The sequence below is a fragment of the Gobius niger genome (assembly GCF_951799975.1).
Source record: "Gobius niger genome assembly, chromosome: 19".
Taxonomy (NCBI): Eukaryota; Metazoa; Chordata; class Actinopteri; order Gobiiformes; family Gobiidae; genus Gobius; species Gobius niger.
Window position 1 is genome coordinate 26,289,769 of NC_136870.1, and position 24,753 is coordinate 26,314,521.

The 24,753-nt window shown below is 43.7% G+C and overlaps 1 protein-coding gene and 1 long non-coding RNA gene across 2 annotated transcripts; one reads left to right on the top strand and one right to left on the bottom strand.

Annotated features, from left to right (window-relative positions):
- Positions 1-1,849: 1,849 nt before the first annotated feature.
- Positions 1,850-2,319, bottom strand: LOC306979035. The gene is made up of 3 exons (XR_013793934.1): positions 2,218-2,319; positions 2,091-2,156; positions 1,850-2,027 (listed from the first exon to the last, which is right to left on the bottom strand). It is a non-coding gene; the product is annotated as an uncharacterized lncRNA (long non-coding RNA).
- Positions 2,320-15,586: 13,267 nt separating this feature from the next.
- On the top strand, positions 15,587-23,308 carry LOC306978377 (heat shock 70 kDa protein 12A-like; the record flags this gene model as incomplete). The annotated part of the gene is made up of 4 exons (XM_079576900.1): positions 15,587-15,868; positions 17,871-18,095; positions 19,524-19,695; positions 22,251-23,308. The coding sequence occupies 4 exons, from the start codon at positions 15,587-15,589 to the stop codon at positions 23,306-23,308; spliced, it is 1,737 nt and encodes a 578-aa protein (XP_079433026.1).
- Between the last annotated feature and the right edge of the window lie 1,445 nt (positions 23,309-24,753).

Consider the following 24,753-nt stretch of genomic DNA (forward strand, 5'->3'; position numbering starts at 1 on the left):
AGCGAATCTAAACAAGACTTAAAAATACATATAACTGAAAGTATTTTATCTACACTCTTGCCTCTTACTATGATTGATTGATTCTATGTTGATGTTTGTATTGATTGTATTTGTTTTCTTATATTTATGCAACTGTGAAGCACTTTGAATTGCCTTGTGTATGAACTGTGCTCTACAAATAAACTTGCCTTGCCTTGCCTTGCCTTGCCATTGTAGCTGGAGCTGCCCCAGGGATAGACTGATAGAAAAGAGGCTACTGTAATCTGTGCCACTGGTCGCTCCGACCACTACCAATCACTCACACACTACATTTATTCCAGCCTTTTGTATATGGGGGAATCGAACCTGGGACCGTCATGATATTTGCACTCCTCTGAACACACCTCCCTAGTCACTTCCAAGTTCAAATACAAAAAGTTTGGATCATTTGCCGTCCAAGGCCCAAAGCTGTGGAACGCACTTCTGGTACAGCTTCAAGGTAAGGCAAGTTTATTTGTAGAGCACAATTCATACACAAGGCAATTCAAAGTGCTTCACAGTTTCACAAAATGACAAGAAAATAGATAAAATCCATAAAACATCAACATAAAATTCATCAATTACAAAACGCACGAGTGCAGATAAAATACTTTCAGTCATATTCACGAGCAAAAAGAACTGTTTTCAGCCTGGATTTGAACATTGTCAGAGTTGAGGCCTGTCTCACATCCTCGTGAAGACTGTTCCAGATTTTAGCTTTAGCCTCACTGTGTTTAGTCCTGACTCTGGGAACCACCAGGAGACCCCTCCCTGAGATGGTTCACACGGTTCTAACATGTCAGAGATGTACTTTGGAGCTAAACCATGAAAAGACTTGTAACAAGCAGAGCTGTTTTAAAGTCTCTGAGTGACAGGAAGCCAGTGCAGAGACCAGAGCACTGGACTAATATGGTCGTATTTCCTGGTTCTGGATGTTCTGCAGCCGTTACAGTCTAACCTGCTGGAGACAAACCCATGGATAAGTCTCTCTAAGTCTGGTTTTGACACTTTAAGTTCAGGTCTGAGTCCATGATCACTCCTAGATTTCTAACCTGATTTTTTGGTTTTAGAGAGAGAGACTTGAGATGTCTTTGAGTCTGTGGGACAAAAACAATGATCTCAGAGTTTAGCTGGAGAAAGTTGTTTTGCATCCACAAACTGATCTGTTGGATGCAGTGACAGAGTGTATCTACAGGCCCATGTTCACCAGCCGTCAGTGACACGTAGATCTGAGTGTCATCTGCATAGTTGTGGTACGACACATTGTTGCTGTTTATTAGCTGACCCAATGGAAGCATGTACAAGTTGAATAAGAGGGGTCCCAAGATTGACCCCTGGGGGACTCCACAGGTCATGGCAATTTTGTCTGAGACACAGTTGCCAATTTCAACAAAGTACGTCCTGTCCTCGAGATAGGACTTAAACCAGTTTAGAGCAGCACATGACTGAGTTGAGTGTTTTTAAATCAGAGTTGAAGACACATCTTTTCAGACAAGCTTTCGATACAGAGCCACCGACTCGACTTGTGTTTTTATGTACATTTGTGTTTTTATTGATGTCTATTGTGATTCTTGTTTCTATTCTGGAAAGCGCCCTGGGCACCTTCTGCCTGTTGTAAGGCGCTATACAAATACATTTGTATGGCCATACTTTTAATCATTTTTCCAGTAGTGATTTGTGTACGCCTGGCTCAGATCTGACACACTGAAGGGGTGCGGATCTTGGAGCAAGATTCTGTAAATGCGACTGAACTAATTTTGAAAAAATTGAGCGGGCTCCGGACGGTCCACAGAGCACTCCATATGTGTGAAAATGCTCTGAACGTACCTTGCACAGTGTGTTGTAAGTTCAGCAGGGAAACAGTCCCAGGGATCGACTGCACTGAGGCTGTCCCACTGAGGCTGCAGAGGGGTTTTACTCAGGGCCATCAGACTGAATAACCAGAAGCTCTCAGACAGCAGTTCTCTGCACACCTCTGGAGCGTTCTTCACAGCTGCACTACGCAAGTCCTGAGAGGAGAAAGGTTAGTTCAGTTGCTGTCAGCGTGCTGTGTTTGTGTTCAGAAAACACACCTGTTTGTTGCTGTGGAAGAGCGCGAACTGCAGGTTCTCCAGGCTGCAGCTCAGATGATCCTGGACCTAAAGGAGACATGGTTAACTTTGTGGACAGAGTTCTGTGATGACGCTGCAGATGAAATACCTTTTTAGGAAGCTCGTTCTGAGACATATTTTCTGTGAATATTGTGTACAAAGCTTTTTTCACCGAGTCCATACCAGTCACAGCTTCTTCAAAGACGTCCTGCAAGGTTCAGGGGTTATAATCAATCACTTTAACACAAACAATCTGCAAACATTTAGGTGAATATAATCAATCGAGCCGTTCTGTCCATGTGGGCATCCATTTCCATTTCCCACATGCCATTTGAGGAGCAAATGCCCACTGCTCCTCAAGTGCAGAGGACAGATTTACGTAGGGGGATCTTAAAGGCCACGCACACCGAAACGCATCAGTAAAAAAGCTTCCTCTCTTATTTTTTAAGACAGAAGTCACACTGACGTTGCAGGGATGTGCAGTGACGCTCGGCCCCGTGCCATGATTCAGGGGGCACTGTGAACTTTGTTGGGAGAGGCAAGAGGAGCAATATCTTAGTCCTCACCTTGACTGCGTATGGACAGGGCCTAAATCCACACGAAGGCAAAACACTTCTGATTTCAGAAACTCTCTCTGTAAACATGGAGCCAGCTCAGTAAATGTGTGTGCCCAAATGAAGCTAGTCAGATTGTTACGGCTCCAGGCCTCCAGGCTTCAATCTTTTTGTATATTTTTGTTTGTGAGGCCTAAACCTGTCCGTTCCTTCCATGAAAACCTGGCTGTGAGAGCTCTGGCCTGCGATTGGAGGACTTGTTTCAGGCTTGGTTCTGGTTGGCGGCTCGTTCTTGGTCCTGGTGTGGTATCGGAACACCTGGCCCCCAATCAACCACCTGCTGCAGCCACACCTATAAAAGCCCACAATTTGCAATATTCGGGGCTGTGGCCAGTATGCCCTTTTGTGTTGTGTCCCTTAGTGTAGTTAAGGATGTTGTGAATCCAGGGACCACGCCTTCTGTGTGTTGTGTTTCGTTTGTGTCACTTCTTGGGATGTTCATTATATTATAGTGACGTGGAATCAAGTGACACTCGTTGTTAGGCCTGATTTCGTCTGTTTAGTTTGACAAATACGGTTTTGGTTAAACCTTTTTGTAAATACTGTAAATAGCCTTTGTTTGGTTATTTTTGTCACTCCTTTGTTAAATTTACCTTTTACACTCCTTTTATTAAATTACAACTTTATTTATCCATTTTACATCTTGGTTTTTGTTACTTCCTTTAACTAGCTGAGCCGGGTCATAACACAGATAATAGAACAAGTTGTAGATGCAGTGTAAATGAAACAGATTCAAGGATTTAAGATCTACAGAAGAGATGAGGAGGAGAGTTTATTCTTCAGACAAAACGGGACTAAAGCAGAAAAACCAGTCAGTGGCCAGACTTTTACTGTCCAAGTAAAATGTCTGTAAAAAGTACTGTCCAAAAACACAGACTGACTCTGCAGAGTTTTTCTACTTGTGGCTTGTCGCCTGTGGCTCGCGAACCGCGGTGGAGCAAAGAGGAGCGAAGTAAGGTCAATTATGGATCACAGACTCTGGGGCTGTGATGTCATAGTTTTAGTAAAAGTTGTGGAGACGTAACAACAGAGCCACGTAAACGGCATTTTGCGATCTTTCCACTGGGATATGTTTGGAAAATGTTCGTTTACAAAACCCCAAAACGCCGGGCTCGTATGGATGATACACTGGAGTGATATTTTGCGTTTAGTCCTCACCTTGCCTTCGTGTAGACAGGGGCCTTAGGAACCCCGTTTGTACACGACTGCTGTAAAAACTCCTATGCACCGCTCCTATGGACCACCTTGGGTAATTTTAGTAATGTGTTTAGGTCCTTGTATTTGCATTAATGTTTGCAACTGACTCTCCGACGAGTCGAATGAATCTGAATGTGTGTGGCTTTTTATCTGACTGATATTTACAACATTTTGGGGGCAAAGGGAAAAGGTTTCTCGGCCCTGGTTCATAAACTCTTCACAGCTGTACCTGGATGATTTTCCGAGCTGTTTCCGGACTGTATTTCTCGTTTCGGAGTTTGCCTCTGACTTTGGGCCACTCGTTCACCCTCAGATGTTGGTACATCTCCCTGAGTCGTGTCATATTCACAGGGCTGGTCATGTTTCCTTTTGCAGCATTCAGTGCAGGAGACAGGCCCAGAGTCAATCTGCACAAGCAGAAAACATTTAGTTACAAGAGTCATATAAATAGAATGTCATGAAAAAGTTCATTTATTTCTGTAATTCAACTTAAAATATGAACTAATATGATATAGACACATTACATGCAAAGTGACAGATATCAAGCCTTTATTTGTTATAATTTTGATGATTTGATTTGAAAATATCCTAATTTTATGAGATTTTTAATTTGGGTTTGTACAAGCTGAGCCATAGTAATCAAAATTATAACAAATAAAGGCTTGACATTTCTCACTTGCATGTAATGAGTCATCAGTTTCACAGTTTAAGTTGAATAACAGAAGTAAATGCACTTTTTCATGATATTCTTATTATATGTCTATGTTCTGTATCTGTGTCTGAATGACTACATCTAGTATAAGTTTGCTAAACTTCGGTAACCTTCCTCGGGCTTTATCAGACTCGTCGACTTTTCATGTGTTCATCTCTCTCCCTCTGTCTGCCTCGTTTTCACAGTAATATCGAGGCTGAACCCGTTTTCCATGTTTTGGTGGGACAATAAACAGTGTTACACCGGAAAAACAACTGGTGTTGACTTTTGGTGAGAGAGCTTTTGAAAATAAGAATATAAAGTTGTGAAATGTCCTGAGATGAACCTGTTACAGACCTGTCTTTGAAGGACCTCAGCTCGTCTTCCGCCTTCTTCTGCCCTTTTTTAGCATTCTCCAGCTCTGACCTGTGGAGGGCACACAGAGTCCTGGTACCCGGGGGTTCTGGTTCTGACTGGATATTATGGTTTGGTGAATGAACAGGAGACTCACTTGGTGTTGGACAGTTTCTTTTCATAAAACATGTGCATATCAGCGAGTTCTTTACTGAGATGAGCCGCTCTGTCACACAATAATGCAGATTATGCTACACCCTTTAACAGAGCACTGAAGTGTTTAGAACTTTTTCACAAGGACACACCTGGCAGACATCCCGGGATCAGGGCTGTTTTTCTCTGACCTTAAAAGAAACCAAAATGGGAAATTTTATTTTCATACTGTATCAGTTCAAAAACGTTGATAAAAGAGAGACTTACCCTGATGCTGGTTGTTTTTTGCCACAACTAGAGAGGAAAAAAACAAGGAATATACTTTAGTAAAGTTGCTAGAAAGAGAAGTCTAATCCACTGTGGAACATAAATAATCTACTTCTCTACTGTATATATACAGTACTATAAACAGTATCTACAGTGGTATGCAAACGTTTGGGCGCCCCTTTAACTTTTCGACATTTTGCCACACTATGGACAATGAAAATAATATATTTAACTGAAATTTTATGTGAAAGACACACTAAGTGACACACAATCATGAAGTGAAATGAAATTAATACTTGATTTAGATTTTAAAAATGGATTGGAAAGAGTCTGATATCACTGCAAACCTACCAAGACCCGGCCGTCCTCCTAAACTCACTGACCGAACAAGGACAGCACTGACCACAGCTGTTACGAAGAAGCCTATGATGACCAAGGATGAAGTGCAGAGAGACGCAGCTCAGGTGGGGGAAACTGTCCACAGAACAACTATTAGTCGCACACTGCACAAATCTGGCCTTTATGGCATTTTAAAAAGAAAACCATAAGAAGTCCTGTTTCTGTTTGCCAGAAGCCCCCGTGTGGCCTCCATGTGGCTTCTGGCAAACAGAAACAGGACCTTTTTGTGGCTTTCTTTCAAAAAGGGCTTGATCTAGCCACTCTGCCATAAAGACCAGATTTGTGCAGTGAACGACTAATAGTTGTTCTGTGGACAGCCCAAATTTCAAGAGGTCCTGCCTGCAGGCCTTCACTGTAAGGTCCTCACTGCCACAGGCTCCACTAAAAATACACCTCTATTAACCTCTTATCCCCCACCTGATTAATTTAAGCTAGTGTATTTTTGTTGTGGTGGCATCATGTTTGGAGCTCCACATATCATTGGCTGCTGATGTAGGCAACTGGCCAATCAGAGAGTGGCAGGCCTTTCCCATCCTACGGAAAAAATGATTCTGATTCCTGATTGACCCTCCGTCCCCATCCAAAGAAAGTCTGCACTTCCCGACCTCACAGTGGAGGTGTTCTGACAGAGGAGCCTGCACCAGAAGTGACCTCACAGCAGCTCCTCCCTTTTCATTTCTCTGTCATAACAGACACACACACAGCCCCACGCCAAACAGCACAACTTTATATCACCAAAAGTTCACAAGAGCCACCGTTTTCAGCTCCATTTCAACCACAAACAGAGTTTTGTTTGGAGTCGATCTATTCAGCTGCGTCTCTCCTCTGCCTCCTCCGTCTCAGGGGGCTGAGGTCCACCTGCTTTTCTTATCAAATCCACTGGAAATAATCCTGCATCTTTGTGTCACCGACTTACTTCTATTTGACAGAACTAGAAACAAGTTCAGGACTTGAACCTGCAACGCTGAACTGTGTGAACGTTTTCTGAATTTCCATGGCCCAAATAGCAATCTACAGTTTTTGTTTTGTTTTGCTGTGTATTTTCTATTCCAATCCTTTTGGACACAGTTTGGATGTGGAAAAGGCTTGTTTCATATTATTGTATGATGATTATCATTGTTAGATTATGGTTTTCTATTTATTCATTAAAAAAAATCTGAACTGAACTGAAATGTTCCTGGAGGATGAACCTCTACGTTTAAAGTAAATTTACTGATTTTCACCATGATGTTCCACGGCTCCGCGGAGGCGTAGAAGGACCAGGGAGGGCGTGTGTGAAAGCTTTTTCTAGTTTCCAACACAAACGTCCGGAACACTCTCTCAAAAGTCTCTGAAAATTGGCGATGTTGTAAATGGCGAGAACATGGACTTTACGGGGTCAAAAAATTGAAGCTCAATTCGGCGCCCCCTCCAGCAGATGGCGCCCTAGGCAGCCGCCTGGGTCGCCTATGCCCCTGCAGAGACGCATCACTTTGTTTTAGTATCAGCATCATCTGTCTGACAGACCGGTGTGGCCGCTCTTACGATTCTCAGTCGTTATGTGTGAACTCCAGTCCTTCTATAATTCATTTACCACCATTCTTCACAAAATCTTTTGAGACTGAAAAAATCGTGTAGTCTGTGCTGAGCTTCAATCAACCATTTTTTCAAAGCAAACAAATCCAAAGTACTATCAACGTCTTATTTCCCACCTGAACCGAGAGGATCTTTTTCCGCACGTCATCAGATTTTTTTTCCATCATTTTTTTGTGTGTTCAACTCATTTTTGTAACTTTTTTGTCAAATGTTTATCACATTTTTGTCATTTTTTTGTCCATTTCTTGTGACATTTTTGTGACATTTTCGTCACTTTTTCATCAATTTTTCGTCACTTTTTTGTCACATTTCCATCATTGTTTTCGTCTCAGTTTTGTTGCTGTTTTCACAGCTTTTTTCCAGAAACTTTTGGACTGGGGTAAAGCCAAATTGGAGAAAATGTGCTTGGTTCAGGTGGGAGTTAAGGGGTTAAACATTGAAGACGCTCCTTGTGGTTCCCACTTTGTCATCCAGTTTCAAGTTCCCTTGATTTTGCCCGACCAGCACAGACAGTTTATCCTGAAATGTCGAAAACAAATTCATCAGAGTAACGTGAAACATCTAATGGCTATTTTATCTTCTGATTGATTTGCAATGATTTCAAATCAACACTCAGTTCACACAGTGCTCATTGTAAACATACAAACATATAAACCCATGCATTAACCTCTTACCACCCGCCTAAACCAAATGCATTCTGAATAGCCAACAGGTTGCGTGACTACATCTAGTATAAGTTTGCTAAACTTCGGTAACCTTCCTCGGGCTTTAACAGATTCGTCGACTTGTCATGTGTTCATCTCTCTCCCTCTGTCTGCCTCGTTTTCACAGTAATGTCGAGGCTGAACCCGTTTTCCATGTTTTGGTGGGACAATAAACAGTGTTACACCGGAAAAACAACTGGTGTTGACTTTTGGTGAGAGAGCTTTTGAAAATAAGAATATAAAGTTGTAAAATGTCCTGAGATGAACCTGTTACAGACCTGTCTTTGAAGGACCTCAGCTCGTCTTCCGCCTTCTTCTGCCCTTTTATAGCATTCTCCAGCTCTGACCTGTGGAGGGCACACAGAGTCCTGGTACCCGGGGTTCTGACTGGATATTATGGTTTGGTGAATGAACAGGAGACTCACTTGGTGTTGGACATTTTCTTTTCGTAAAACTCGTGCATATCAGCGAGTTCTTTACTGAGATGAGCCTCTCTGTCACACAATAATGCAGATTATGTTACACCCTTTAACAGAGCACTGAAGTGTTTAGAACTTTTTCACAAGGACACACCTGGCAGACATCCCGGGATCAGGGCTGTTTTTCTCTGACCTTTAAAGAAACCAAAATGTGATTTTTTATTTTCATACTGTATCAGTTCAAAAACGTTGATAAAAGAGAGACTTACCCTGATGCTGGTCGTTTTTTGCCACAACTAGAGAGGAAAAAAACAAGGAATAAACTTTAGTAAAGTTGCTAGAAAGAGAAGTCTAATCCACTGTGGAACATGAATAATCTACTTCTCTACTGTATATTATACAGTACTATAAACAGTATCTACAGTGGTATGCAAACGTTTGGGCGCCCCTTTAACTTTTCGACATTTTGCCATACTATGGACAATGAAAATAAATATATTTCCATCCATCCATTTTCTTCCGCTTTTTCCGTGGCCGGGTCGCGGGGGCAGCAGTCTCAGTAGAGATGCCCAAACTTCCTGATCCACACACACCTCCTCCAGCTGTTCTGACCCCGAGGCGACACCAGGCCAGCTCGGAGACATAGTCCCACCACCGTGTCCTGGGTCTTCCACAAGGCCTTGTCCCACTAGGACATGCCTGGAACACCTCCCACGTGGGGCGACCAAATAAATATATTTAACTGAAATTTTATGTGAAAGACACACTAAGTGACACACAATCGTGAAGTGAAATGAAATGAATACATGATTTAGATTTGTTTTTAAATAAAAAACTGAAAAGTGTGATGTGCAAAAGTCCCGCCCCCTTTCCTTTTAGTGAAACCAATTGCCTTCAGAAGTTTCCTGATGATTCCTGAATGATCACATGTTGACCCAATGACTAAACAGAGTCTCCCTGTGTCTAATGTCAGTTCAAATACAGCTGCTCTGTGATGGTCTCAGGGGTCTGTGAAGAGACTATTGTGGAGCAGAAGCATCATGAAGTCCAAGGACACACCAGATAAAGTTATTGAGAAGCATAAAGCTGGGTTAGGTTATAAAAACATGTCTCAAAGTCCAGTTAAATCCACCATCCAGGAAAGGAAAGAGTCTGACATCACTGCAAACCTACCAAGACCCGGCCGTCCTCCTAAACTCACTGACCAAACAAGGACAGCACTGACCACAGCTGTTACCAAGAAGCCTATGATGACCCTGTTTGAAGTGCAGAGAGCAGCAGCTCAGGTGGGGGAAACTGTCCACAGAACAACTATTAGTGGCACACTGCACAAATCTGGTCTTTATGACAGAGTGGCATTTTAAAAAGAAAACCATAAGAAGTCCTGTTTCTGTTTGCCAGAAGCCCCCGTGTGGCCTCCATGTGGCTTCTGGCAAACAGAAACAGGACCTTTTTGTGGCTTTCTTTCAAAAAGGGCTTGTTCTAGCCACTCTGCCATAAAGACCAGATTTGTGCAGTGAACGACTAATAGTTGTTCTGTGGACAGCCCGAATTTCAAGAGGTCCTGCCTGCAGGCCTTCACTGTAAGGTCCTCACCGCCACAGGCTCCACTAAAAATACACCTCTATTAACCTCTTATCCCCCACCTGATTAGTTTAAGCTAGTGTATTTTTGTTGTGGTGGCATCATGGTTGGAGCTCCACATATCATTGGCTGCTGATGTAGGCAACTGGCCAATCAGAGAGTGGCAGGCCTTTCCCATCCTACGGAAAAAATGATTCTGATTCCTGATTGACCCTCCGTCCCCATCCAAAGAAAGTCTGCACTTCCCGACCTCACAGTGGAGGTGTTCTGACAGAGGAGCCTGCACCAGAAGTGACCTCACAGCAGCTCCTCCCTTTTCATTTCTCTGTCATAACAGCGGCACACACAGCCCCACGCCAAACAGCACAACTTTATATCACCAAAAGTTCACAAGAGCCACTGTTTTCAGCTCCATTTCAACCACAAACAGAGTTTAGTTTGGAGTCGATCTATTCAGCTGCGTCTCTCCTCTGCCTCCTCCGTCTCGGGGGGCTGAGGTCGAACTGCTTTTCTAATCAAATCCACTGGAAATAATCCTGCATCTTTGTGTCGCCGACTTTTACTTCTATTTGACAGAACTAGAAACAAGTTCAGGACTTGAACCTGCAACGCTGAACTGTGTGAACGTTTTCTGAATTTCCATGGCCCAAATAGCAATCTACAGTTTTTGTTTTGTTTTGCTGTGTATTTTCTATTCCAATCCTTTTGGACACAGTTTGGATGTGGAAAAGGCTTGTTTTATTTTATTGTATGATGATTACTATTGTTAGATTATGGTTTTCTATTTATTCATTAAAAAAAATCTGAACTGAACTGAAATGTTCCTGGAGGATGAACCTCTACGTTTGAAGTAAATTTACTGACAATGTTCCACGGCTCCGCGGAGGCGTAGAAGGACCAGGGAGGGCTTTTGCGAAAGCTTGACATTTCTAGTTTCCAACACAAACGTCCGGAACACTCTCTCGAAAGTCTCTGAAAATTGTCGATGTTGTAAATGGCGAGAACATGGACTTTACGGGGTCAAAAAATTAAAGCTCAAATCGTGTAGTCTGTGCTGAGCTTCAATCTGTTAATTCCTGCCTGAACCGAGAGGATCTTTTTCCTCACGTCATCAGATTTTTTTTCCAAAATTTTATTGGGGTATTCAACTCATTTTTTTGTCACTTTTTTTGTCATTTTTTCTCATTTTTTGTCACATTTTTCTCATTTTTTGTCACATTTTTTTCTCATTTTTGTCACATTTTTGTAATTTTTTTGTCACATTTTTTTGTCAAATTTTAGTCATTTTTTCGTCATTTTTTGTCACATTTCCATCATTGTTTTCGCCTCAGTTTTGTTGCTATTTTCACAGCTTTTTTCCAGAAGCTTTTGGACTGGGGTAAAGCCAAACTGGAGAAAATGTGCTCGGTTCAGGTGGGAGTTAAGGGGTTAAACATTGAAGACGCTCCCTGTGAATCCCACTTTGTCATCCAGTTTAAAGTTTAAAGAAACATCTAATGGCTATTTTATCTTCTGATTGATTTGCAATGATTTCAAATCAACACTCAGTTCACACAGTGCTCATTGTAAACATACAAACATATAAACCCATGCATTAACCTCTTACCACCCGCCTAAACCAAATGCATTTTGTCCTTTTTTTGGCTGTGTAACACCTCATTTGAAAGCTAAGACCCACAAAACTGATCTTTTTCCTCGCGTTGTTTTTTTCCTTGCGAGGCTTAACCGGCGGCGGGAACAGGGGGAGCGAATGGGAGAAGGGGCAGAGATGGGCGTTGAGGGTGAGGTCAGAGAGGGAGGCTGGACAGGGGAGTAAACCGGGTGTGGTGAAGGCGAGGGCATTTTTGTCACATTTTTGTTGATTTTTTGTCACATTTTTGTTGAATTTTTGTCATTTTTTGTTGAATTTTTGTCACTTTTTTGTTGAATTTTTGTCACATTTTTGTTGAATTTTTGTCATTTTTTGTTGAATTTTTGTCACATTTTTGTTGTTTTTTTGTTATTTTTTGTTGAATTTTTGTCACATTTTTATTGAATTTTTGTCACATTTTTGTTGAATTTTTGTCACATTTTTGTTGCGTTTACATCCTTGTTTTCTTCTCATTTCTTTGTGGCTGTTTTGGTGCTTTTTTCCCAAGAAGCTTTCTGATTAGGGTAAAGACAAACTGGAGAAAATGGGATCCGTTCAGGTGGGAGTTAAGAGGTTAAAGAGCACATTGGTAAATGTTAAACCACACGTTCAGCAGACATGCATAGACACATAGACACACAAAAAACAACATTTGCAAAACAACTGAGATCTGCTATTTGAAAAACAACTTAAAACCTATTAGATTTAACTGCGATTAATTATTGATATATTACTGATCATTCATCTTACCCAGACATGTTGCCAGTCGATTCGTCGGAAAGCTGACGGCTTTGTGCAGACCTGTTTCGAGACAGAGCAGAGGGCGGGGCGTTGCTCTGCAATAGTTTTACCACAGAGAGGAACAGGTCATTGTTATTTATACTCTGTATCTCTATACATGGAGCCATAGCCATTTTTGTCAAACTTGCTTCACTCAATATGAACAGGAATGAAAGATCTTTGAGTTACTGTTCTGTCTTTGGACAGAGAAATAACAAAAAAAGACAAAAATCCAGCAAAAAAGTGACAAAAATCCAACAAAAAAGTGACAAAAGAGCAGCAAAAAAGTATTAAAAAAAAGTGACAAAAACACATAGGGGAAATAAAAAGTGATGACAATGGCAAAGAGGAGGGAATGCATTTGGTTTTGGCGGGTGGTAAGAGGTTTAAACTGACTCTGATTATACTACACTTGAGGCTACAATGCACCCTTTAGAACTGGGCCTGTCCAGTTAAACACATGCTGTGTCGTGGAGTAGAAAGTACACATACAGACTCTGAATTGGAGTGCAGTAAAAGTTAAAGTATTGATTGCAAAATATACTTACTTGTACAATTACTGAAAAGCTGTCTTTGAGTGCAGTACTTTTACTCGGTTACTTTCCAAAGCTGCACATAGAGACAAACCCCAGGACAGAGATGGTTGAAAAGTTGTTACAGGTGAAGGCCGTTGGAGTTTTACATTTGGGCGGGGCTGTGTTTCAGCAGCAGCTACACAAACACTGGGATGTTTTATTCTCTGAGCATTAAGTTGCCCATCCCAGGTAAATTTTGCGCATAGTCAAAGTGACTTGAATTTGCATGTTGATTAAAGCTCCAGTCCTACAACACCAGGTCATTTGGTGCAAAGAGCTGAAACATTTTAAGGAAGGATCTGTAGAAGTAACTATTCCCTGACTGTATCCCAGGCCTGAGGTAAAGAAGGCTTCTGGTAGAGGATTTTTGGTTCACACTGATGTACAGTGCCTCTCGTTAGTATTCATACACCTTGAACTTTTGCACATTTTGTCATGTTTACAACCCTAAACATAAAGATTTTATTTTGATTTTTTGACTGAACGTTCACACACAAGTAACCGACAACTGTGAAGTGAAAGCAAAATGATACATGATTCGGTTATTTTTCAAAAAATAGAAAAGTGAAAAGTGGGGCTTGCATAAGTATTCATACAGCATGAATTAATACTTTGTGGAACCCCCTTTTGCTGTAATAACAGCAGAAAGTCTTTTGGAGTTTGACTCTACAAGATTTACACATGTAGAGACTGACATTTTAGCCCATTCTTCTTTACAAAACAGTCAGATTAGAAGGAGAGCGTTTGTGAACAGCAGTTTTCAGATTATTCCACAGATTTTCAATAGGATTTTGGTCAGGACTTTGACTGGGCCATTGTAACACATTAATATGTTTTTATTGAACCATTCCATTGTAGATTTATTTTTGTGTTTAGGGTTATTATCCTGCTGGAAGGTGAATCTCCGCCCCAGCCTCAGTTCTCTTGCTGACTCCAGCAGGTTTTCCTCCAAAATGTCTCTATATTTGGCTCCATCCGTCTTCCCAACTATTCTTACAGTCTCCCCAGTCCCCGCTGAGGAAAAGCAGCCCCACAGCATGATGCTCCCCCCCGTATATTTCACACTGGGGATGGTGCACTCAGGACGTTGAGCAGTGTCAGGTTTGCTCCATACATAACGTTTTGCATTTGGGCCAAAAAGTTCAATTTTTGTCTCATCTGACCAAAGCTCCTTCGTCCACATGGAGCTGTGTCCTCCATATGACTTCTACAAACTTCAAACGGGATTTTTTATGGCCTCCTTTCAATAATGGCTTTCTTCTTCCACTCGTCCATGAAGGCCAGATTTGTGTAGAGTAAGACTTATAGTTGTCCCATGTACAGTTTCCCCCAGCTCAGCGGCAGGACTTCAGCTCCTCCAGAGTTATCTTGGGGCACCTGGTTGTATTTCTCACCAGTGTTCTCCTTGTTCAGTTTGTTGGTTTACGTGAACGGCCGTGTCTTGGTAAGTTGGCAGTGGTGCTTTACTCTTTCCATTTCTGAATGATGGATTGAACAGTTGCTCCGGGAGATGTTTAAATCTTGGGAAATCTTTGTATAACTTAACGCTGCTTTAAACTTCTCCACAGCTTTATCCCTGACCTCTCTGGTGTTCCTTGACCTTCATGATGTTGTTTAGTGACCAATACACTCCGACCACAGCTCTGAGGGCCTAAAAGAACAGCTGAAATTATACTGAGAGTAGATTACACACAGGTGGCCTCTATTTAACCGTTAGGCCAAGGAGTGAACATTCTGGAGTCATTAGGAATGTTATAAAGGCAATTTAATGCACTCAGAAAATGCTGTATGAATACTTGTGCAAGCCTCACTTTTCACTTTCTATTTTTTGAAAAATAACAGAATCATGTATCATTTTGCTTTCACTTCACAGTTGTCTGTGACTTGTGTGTGAACGTTCAGTAAAAAAATCAAAATAAAATCTTTATGTTTAGGGTTGTAAACATGACAAAATGTGCAAAAGTTCAAGGTGTATGAATACCTACGAGAGGCACTGTATATTTGTAATGCTGATTCAGCGCTAGTGCACTGACTGTTAACAAGAGGCTGATAAAAGCTGATATCGAGTGTTAGACCGGGAGCACCGCCATGACACTCTTATGTGTGCGTGTAGGGTAGGCTAACTGATTTAGATGTGTTGAGCCGCTTGTCCACACGCTCCTTGGTGACAGCTGATGGCGTAAGCTGTTGAAGACACGCACTGCTGAATTCATTTTGACATCATTTTGGCAATAACTTTTCTTGCTCAAGTAAAGAAAAGTCACCCAACTCAGAGAGCTTTCATATCTTTAAGCATTTACTTTCACCTGTGCTGATTATGCATGGAAAAAACTTCGGAAGTTAACAAAGAATTCTCAATGAAGGTATTGTTTTATATGCAAAACAAATGTGTATTGCTCCAGGGCCTTTCAGTCTCTGCTCAGGCAAATGAAGTAGATTTGAAATGTTGACAATAAACCACGCCCCGGCAGGTCTGGGTAAGAGCGAGCACAGAGAGTTTACTGACAGATCCCTCTTGGTTTAGAATAGTTCAACCATGGGCGAGTCCTACATCATCGCGATCGACCTGGGCACTGCGTTCAGCGGTTATGCCTACAACATGACCCCGAGACATAAAGAAATCAGCCCCCATGTGAAACGCTGGGGCCTGGAGCAGGGCCTGGACACCCCCAAAGCCCCCACCTGTCTCCTGTTCGACCGGCAGCAGAAGTTCCAGAGCTTCGGGTACAAGGCCAGGGACACCTACATCAAGATGAAGGCGGCCGAGGCCAAACAGAGCTACTACTTTGAAAACTTCAAAATGTCCCTCTACGGAAAAGTGAGTGTTGGATTTTAAATTGTGTAAAATACACAAAGTGAGGCTGTGAGATACATATTTTGTTTTTCAATTTCTTACTTTAGTAAACCAAATGGGAAATTGTTATTTTGTTCTACATTTACTAGCTGAGACCCGGCCTTCGGCCGGGCCGCGCGAGTCTCCACATTTGATATTCTGAGATTATGAGTGATTACAAAGAAATGTCCAACCCGTCACACAGTTCAGCTGTAGACCAGTGGTTCCCAACCCATTCCAAAAACTATGGCCACTACAAATGTGTAAAAGAATGAAGGCTAAAAATGTTTTCAAACAAACTGCAATTGGAGTGTTTGATGCACCCGTGCTCCTTTCTTATAAACTACGACAATATTTTTGCTAAACTCGGGGAACAGGAATCAAGAGACAGTGGAATAATTATTGATAAATATTAGGGCTTCAGCTTTAACGGTTTGGTTCACGGTGCAGGACCCGTGGTTTGGAGCATCACGGTAGTGCACAATAAAAAAAAGTAATAAGTTGGTTTTGAACTGAAATAGCCTAATGATCGTTGTTAGACAGTATTTATAACCTTACAATACAATTGGCAATGCTTTCAAAGCTGCTTTAGAATAAAATGTACCTCTGGGCTCACAATACGTGAAAGCAAAATAGAAAACAAATGGTACAGCAGCAAAGTAAAAAAAAAGAAAAAAACTACGCAGTGCAGGCCATGCGCTCGTTGTAGTTTCATTTTCGCTTTTACTCACACGGAGGATAAATCAGTCGGAGCAGCGCGTTTGATTAGAGGCTCGTGTTTGAGCAGGTTTTGGGCACGCACGCACACGCACACACATACACACACGCACACACACGCACACACATACACACACGCACGCACACGCACACATCGCCCTGTTTGGATGCGCGCGCACACATACATACACACACGCACGAACACACACACGCGTGCACACACACATCGCCCTGTTTGGATGCGCGCACACGCACGGCAGTCAGATCTCGTGCACTCGCGTTTTTGTGACAGCGGGTTGTCCTCGGACAGCAGCACCGCCAACCACGCACACACTCAGTACTGTCGCTAGGCTTCCTGGTGTTCCCAAACGGTCTCCCATCCCAGTCCTAACCAGGCCCTTCCCTGCTTAGCTTCAAAGTCGGTATGGGAAATAAACATGGCGGCGCCCAGGCGGTGGCCATTGAAATTGCGTTTTCTATAATAGATTTGCATGTATTTGCATCAAGTGACAGAGGCTACAACATTTACTACAGTTTAAACAAGCCTGGAAAGCCCTAAAAGCAATGCAATTGAATAAAAAAGCTATATAAAATACATATATGTATAATAACAGTTTTTGAGTCTGTGCACAACAGTTTTTTCTGGTTCCGGTCCAGACACTTGCTACTTTACATTAAAAATAAAACATGAAATAAGCAAATGTTAGTTTCATTCATAATTAACGAGACCAATGTTCACTGTCCACTTTCTTTAGTCGCGACAATAAAAAGAGGTCAAAGCAAGACACTTCACCCACCTCACCTCCAGTGTGTGCGTGCACAGGTGAATGAAAATGAGAGAGCGAATGGGTGACTGGTTCCTTACTGTAAAGCACTTTGAGTGCCTAAAGCAAGTAGAAAGACACTGTATAAATTTGATTGTTTTTATTTTATTTTAGAAACTGTGCAGGGATGTTTCAAATGACCTGAATACAATTTCTATATTTCATATTTGAGAGATTAAATATGTGCTTTGTTAATACTTCAAGAGAGTGGAAGTATAATGAATGAGACCATTCGTTGCTTGTATTCAAGCCTGTGCCTTCTGGACCAGAACCAAATATTAATGTGCGGTTTGTGCAACCTTAAGGCGGTTATCATGCCAACAAAAAATGTGTACGTAAGAACTGATATTGTTATCAAATATTGCAGTTTTCACATAGAGAAACATAAAAAAAGTGTGAGTGTTCATTTCTAACCCTTTATCACTCTTTATGATGGTCTGTTGCAGCGAGCCTCCACAGAACTGTCCATTGCGTCGGTGAACGGCAGCACCATGAAGGCTCTGATGGTGTTCACCGAGGCTCTGCGCTTCCTGAAAGACGACGCCCTGAAAACCATCAGCACGAACAGTAACAACCACAAGTTCCTGCCCTCGGACTTCACCTGGGTCCTGACCGTGCCCGCCATCTGGGACGACAGCGCCAAGCAGTTCATGAGAGAGGCCGCCACACAGGTCAGGTCTGCCCCCTGTTGGACAGAGAGGGTAGAGTTTATCTTATCTTAGTAATGTTGATGAGAGAAGCCACACAGGTCAGGTCTGCCCCCGATGGACACAGAGGGTAGAGTTTATCTTATCTTAGTAATGTTGATGAGAGAAGCCACACAGGTCAGGTCTGCCCCCTGTTGGACAGAGAGGGTAGAGTTTATCTTATCTTAGTATTGTTGATGAGAGAAGCCACACAGGTCAGGTCTGCCCCCTGTTGGACAGAGAGGGTAGAGTTTATCTTATCTTAGTAATGTTGATGAGAGAAGCCACACAGGTCAGGTCTGCCCCCTCTTGGACAGAGACAAGGGTCTAGTGCAGTCTATAGTGCAGTCTCTACCACGCCGCAAAAACATCCATCCAGCTTTGTTAGCCCGCGATTAACGCTATGGGGTAGTTTTACAAATTGTGTTACACTGTATCACGCAGTGTTGGTAGGCTTATAGGCGCCATCTGGTGGTGAAAAAGCATTACAGCAATGAGACTGAAAACAGCAAACTCTCAACACTGACTGAGCTCATTGATTCTCATTCAGAAATGTGAACCAAATGAGCTGTTTAACAGCTGAGAGTGAGAATTTAGAAAGAGAAAAACAGCTCTGGATAATGAGAACAGAGACGGAAGATGAGAATTAATGAGACGTATCAGTGATACAACCATCTAATAATGAAGTCACTGACCAAGATTTAATAAAGGATAATGCCTGTGACACAGAAGTATTTCTGCTTTTGTTACCAGTGGATGTCAAGTCAAAAGACTAAACCACCATAGTCCATCAACTGACTCGAACTCGAACATCTAAACTAGCCTATCAATGTTTTTGCGCTGCACTTCAATATGGACATGATGGAGAAGAAAAGAGATGCTCTTGTGCTTTACACGTTTTCTATTGAATAATTTTGTTATCAGGGCAGATTCGCCTGTTGTCCAATGTTTTGGATGGCCCCCGTAGCAGGCACTTGACCCCGGGAGCACCTGCGGGATCGGCGCCCGGTGCATAAATCCCACATGACAAGATGAGCCAGGTGTTGGTCAACTTGCGCCCCCTGCTGCTCGTTGCTTCTCGCTGCGTACGACACTACATGATACAAAATGACACAGTGACTGTGTCAGTCACGAGACTTTTCTTAAAACGATGCGCGCAGTGAAACAGCTCGGCTGAGGCATTGCTTTCTGCGCATGCTTGTAGCGGTGTCTCGGCTCGTTTAGCCCATCACTACTGTGGGGTGCTCTGTCAGCTGAGCGATAGCTCTATGAAACATCTGTGTACAAAGGGCTCTGACAGCATGTGTTGCACCAGTGAAACACCAGGTCCTGGTGGAGGATCACAGTTCAGAGCTCACAGGCCAAGACTAGCCATACTAGATTGAAAGACAGATTGAGTGCTTTGTGTTTCAGGCCGGGATTGTGTCCAAGGGCAGTGAGGAGAAACTGTTAATTGCCCTGGAGCCGGAGGCGGCCTCCATCTGGTGTAAAAAGCTCCCGGCGGATGGTTTTCTGTCTGACGACCACAACAGGACGGCTCTGCAGAAAACCCCGGGGACTCAGTACATCGTAGTGGACTGTGGAGGTGAGAGCAGACTGTCTATCGCTGACTTAGATTATTACATTCTAAATCAGAAACAACCCAGTCCAGTTCAGGACTGAAAAACATAAACTTTGATTTGCTGGAAAACTCCTGAGAGCTCCACCATTTACTTACAAACACAGCAAAGAACAGCTTGAGACAGAAGACGGTGTAACACAATGATTGAAGACCGATACGTCGCCTGGCATGGCGCAGCCGGGGCCCCACCCTGGAGCCAGACCTGGGGTCGGGGCCCGAACGCGAGCACCTGGTGGCCGGGCTTCTGCCCACGGGGCCTGGCCAGGCACAGCCCCAAGGGACGACGTGGGCCCGCCCTCCTGTGGACCCACCACCCGCAGAGTGATCCGTAGGGGTCGGGTGCAGAGAGGACTGGGTGGCAGTCAGAGGCAGGTGCCTCGACGACCTGGTCCACATGCACAGCTTCTAGCGTTCGGGACATGGAACGTCACTTCGCTGGGGGGGAAGGAGCCTGAGCTTGTGCGGGAGGTTGAGAGATACCGGCTAGATATAGTTGGGCTCACCTCCACGCACAGCACTGGAGTTGCCCGCGGGGAGAGGCGGCGGGCTGGGGTGGGTTTGCTCATATCCCCCCAGCTCAGCCGTCACGTGTTGGAGTTCACCACGGTGAACGAGAGGGTCGCGTCCCTACGCCTTCGGGTCGGGGACAGGTCTCTCACTGTTGTCTCGGCCTACGGGCCCAACATCGGTGCAGAGTACCCGGCCTTCTTGGAGTCCCTGGGAGGGGTACTAGATAGTGCTCCGACTGGGGACTCCATTGTTCTGCTGGGGGACTTCAACGCCCACGTGGGTAACGACAGTGAGACCTGGGAGGGAGTGATTGGGAAGAACGGCCTCCCCGATCTGAACCCGAGTGGTGTTCTGTTATTGGACTTTGTCCATAACGAACACCATGTTCGAGCACAAGGGTGTCCATAAGTGCACGTGGCACCAGGACACCCTAGGCAGGAGGTCGATGATCGACTTTGTAGTTGTGTCGTCTGACCTCCGGCCGCGTGTCTCGGACACTCGGGTGAAGAGAGGGGCTGAGCTGTCAACCGATCACCACCTGGTGGAGCTGGATCCGCTGGCAGGGGAAGAAGCCGGTCAGACCTGGCAGACCCAAGCGTGTTGTGAGGGTCTGCTGGGAACGTCTGGCGGATCCCTCTGTCAGTGGGGTCTTCAACTCCCACCTCCGGAAGAGCTTGACCCAGATTCCGAGGGAGGTTGGAGACATGGAGTCCGAGTGGACTCTGTTCTCCTCCTCATTGTCGATGCGGCTGCTCGTAGTTGTGGCTGTAAGGTCTCTGGTGCCTGTCACGGCGGCAATCCCCGAACCCGGTGGTGGCGCCCGGAAGTAAGGGATGCCGTCAAGCTGAAGAAGGAGGCCTACCTGACCTTTTTGGCTTGTGGGACTCCGGAGGCAGCTGAGAGGTACCGGCAGGCCAAACGTGCTGGAGCTCGGGCGGTCACAGAGGCAAAAACTCTGGTCTGGGAGGAGTTCGGAGAAGCCATGGAGGAGGACTATCGGTTGGCCTCGAGGAGATTCTGGCAAACCATCCGGCGCCTCAGGAGGGGGAAGCAGTGCTTCACCAACACTGTTTACAGTGGGGGTGGGGGGCTGCTGACCTCGACTGGGGCGTAATAATACCAGGAGTTCGAAATCTGTGCAGCAATCTTCACTTTACTGTGCGGATGCCAAATTACTCCTGGTATTATTACGCTTACAATATAGTTCCCCCTTTTATCCGCTTAGAAAATCCACATTGTTTAATTTTGTGTAATTATACTTTGTAGTGGAACACTTCACGTAACCATATTTAAATAGGGAAAACGTGGAAGAGCTTGGTAGCTTCTATCTTGACCTGTTTTGGAGCTATAGAGGAGAGAGGGAGAGGCTAAATGCTAACCCCGTCTGTGCTGTGTTTACGTGACTGAAGGCACGGGGGAAGATCAGACAGGTCCTAAAGAACTCGTCAAAGCTAAGGTAAGAACATATCTCAGTATGTAAAAACGGTGGCCTATTCCTTTAACCACACGCAGCGCAAAAGTAGGTCACTCTCTGGCGGGCCAACAGAATTGCTTCGGCAGGTCATTGCTGGGTTGCAGGCGACATCACAGCGTTCTAAAGGCCTATACTATTATATGGAGGAAATGTTTGGTCTTGTACAAAGAGATCATGGACCCAGTGACTGATATTAAGGATAATTTTTCTAATCCACACATTTACTTTTTAGCTATGACTTGTGAAAGTGTAATGCTGTTAATAGGAAAAACTGGCTCCTGCCCCCGCTGGGTCCGATGAAATCATGATATTCTAGAACCTGCCACCCAGCAATTTCTTTGAGACAAGAGAATTAGTGATGTATTGAGGCATTGTGGCTCGTGAGACTATACGGTGTTCCAAGTCAAGACACTTCAAGACACATGTTCTGCTGGCGGTGCCTCGTGATTATTTCAATACAAAAATGTGCCTTGGCTCAACAAAGGTTGAAAAACACTGTGTTGATAGATGTGATTTTGTTTTTCTGTTGCTGCAGGCGGCACCATCGACATCACAGTTCATGAAGTCCTGAGGAGCGGTGCTCTGAAGGAGCTGCACAAAGCCTCCGGGAACGACATGGGAGGTCAGATCGTGGACCGGAAGTTCAAAGAGTTCCTCAGAGAAATCTTCTGCGACGGGGTCTGGGATGAGTTTGAAGAGAACCATCCAGGAGAGGTCCAGAAGCTCATGTACAACTTCACCTTCATGAAACAGGTGGATCAGGAGGCCAGCTTCTCTTGTCCGTACAATCTGGTGAGGACAGCCGAGAAAAAGAAAAATATTGATGATTTTTTCGATAAAATCAAAGGCGTGTCCTGGAGTGACGGATCGGTCCAAATCTCTCAGGAGAAAATGAGGTCTTTCTTTGAGGAGAGTTTGAGCGGGATCACTGACAGCCTCAGGGAAATCCTCAAGACAAATATAGAAATCAAATATATTCTCTTGGTGGGAGGCTATGCTTTGAGTAAAGTTCTCCGTGATCACATCGAAAGCCAGTTTGGGTCCCGGTACGAGGTGCTGTGCCCACACCTGCCACAGGAGGCGGTCATGAAGGGGGCGGTGATGTTCGGGAAGGACAGGGCCGTCATCGCGTCGCGTAAAAGTGGGTTCACTTACGGCTTCAGCTACAGCGAGAGGTTTGACCCTTCCAAGCACAGAGAAGACAAGAAGTTCGTCACCTCTGAGGGCAACTGGTGCACAGACCTCTTCGGTAAGATGGTGGAGATTGATCAGGACGTGGCCTTTGATGAAACCAAAGAGTACACCTTCAGCCCGGTAGAGCCGAACCAGATAGCGATGAGAATGCGATTTTTCCGCACAGAGCGAGCAAACCTGACGTACATCGACGACTGGGGCGCGGAGCAGGTCGGGCAGTTCCTGGTGGACATGCCCGACACCACCGGAGGCTCGGCCCGCCAGATCAAAATGGAGGTCATCTTTGGCAACACAGAGATCACCGCGAAAGCAACAGACCTGCTCTCAAACTCTGAGGGAAAGGTCATCATCGACTTCACCTCAAACCGAGACATAAGAGACAACATGTTCAAGAGTTAAAGTTGAAGTAGACTCGTCGATAACATGTTTTGTACCTTTTAACTGTTTTTTGTGTGTGCTGCAAATTAGCCTTTGCTATAAACACTATGCTACATCCATCACACTTATGTTACAGCTTGTCTATGTTTCTGTATCTGTCCCTATCAAATAAACCAAATAAATAAATCCTCTGTCTGCCATATGTGCTTGACATCACTTTTTTACATCAGGGATCTAGTTTTTAGAATGTGTTTAGATTGTACTTGCATAAAAAGTCTTGTAAAGTAACACAACTGTAGCTCCTTGCTATCAAGCTGTATTTAGTCAAAATCTTTTAGGCCAAGTCTTAATAGGGATGGGAATCTTATTTGAATAGTGTTGTACAGAGACACAGATCTACTAAAGTTTTATTAGCGCTATATTCTCCTAATCAGGACAGTTTCTCTTCTGGGTATTCAAGTTGATGCAGAAAAGGATTCAACGTAATCAATAAAGTTGAATATTTTCTGTGTTGACAGTGTCTATTATCGAGTGAGTGTCTTATATTCACCTTATTCCGCCCCGCCCACTTTTGCCACTTTTTGCTTTGCTTTGCACTTCCGTTGTCCAGACACTTCCGGTCGAGCGCGAAGCCCGTTCATTTAAACGGAGAATGAGAGAAAATATTCTCCGGTCAAATCTGATGTTTAGTCGAGTGATTTGTGTAAAATGTCTTATGTTCATTTGCACCGACAAGTCAACACTGCACGGTTTCTCTGTGCGGCCTGAAAACAGCTTTGTTTTCGTGTAGTGACTGGTGGCGCCCACGCGAGCCCCCGGATTAAGGTGAATAGACAAATGAAAAAACAAAATAGTCAGTATTTTCTATATTGCAACGGTAAACAATATGTAGAAACTAAATTTTTGATTTTGCATATTGCTTTTCAAATCGAAAATACAATGAACGCAAAAGTACACGGACCCACATAATACAGGATTTCTACTGGGCATTAAAGAGCACTAAAAGTCACTAGATTAATTTTAAGCATTGTGTTTGTTAAATCAATATTTCATGGAAAAATAAGGGCACGGCTCGACTTATACATACAGTATACTTTGAGTTTAATCTGCTTGTTGTTTCCAGTTAAGTTTCTATTTAACCAAATGTTTTCTGTCTTGAAAAGAGAACTTACAGCTGACCGTAAAACACTCTTTATTTGGCAAATGAAGGTCCTTTAAAACAATGACATAAAGGTTTGATTAAGAGTGAACAAAATCTGAATGAAAAATCAGTTTGGAGCTTTAGTTTTTGCCAAACAAGAGGAAACATGCAGCTCGAGGTGAATCAGGTGTAATAGTGAGACAAAGGCGACCTCTGGTGTTCACTCTGAGAACTACATCAACAAGTCAGCCCCCATTTTAGACAGGTATAAATTCTACCAGGTATAAATTCTTCTCAGATTTATTGAATTTAAAATATATTTAAT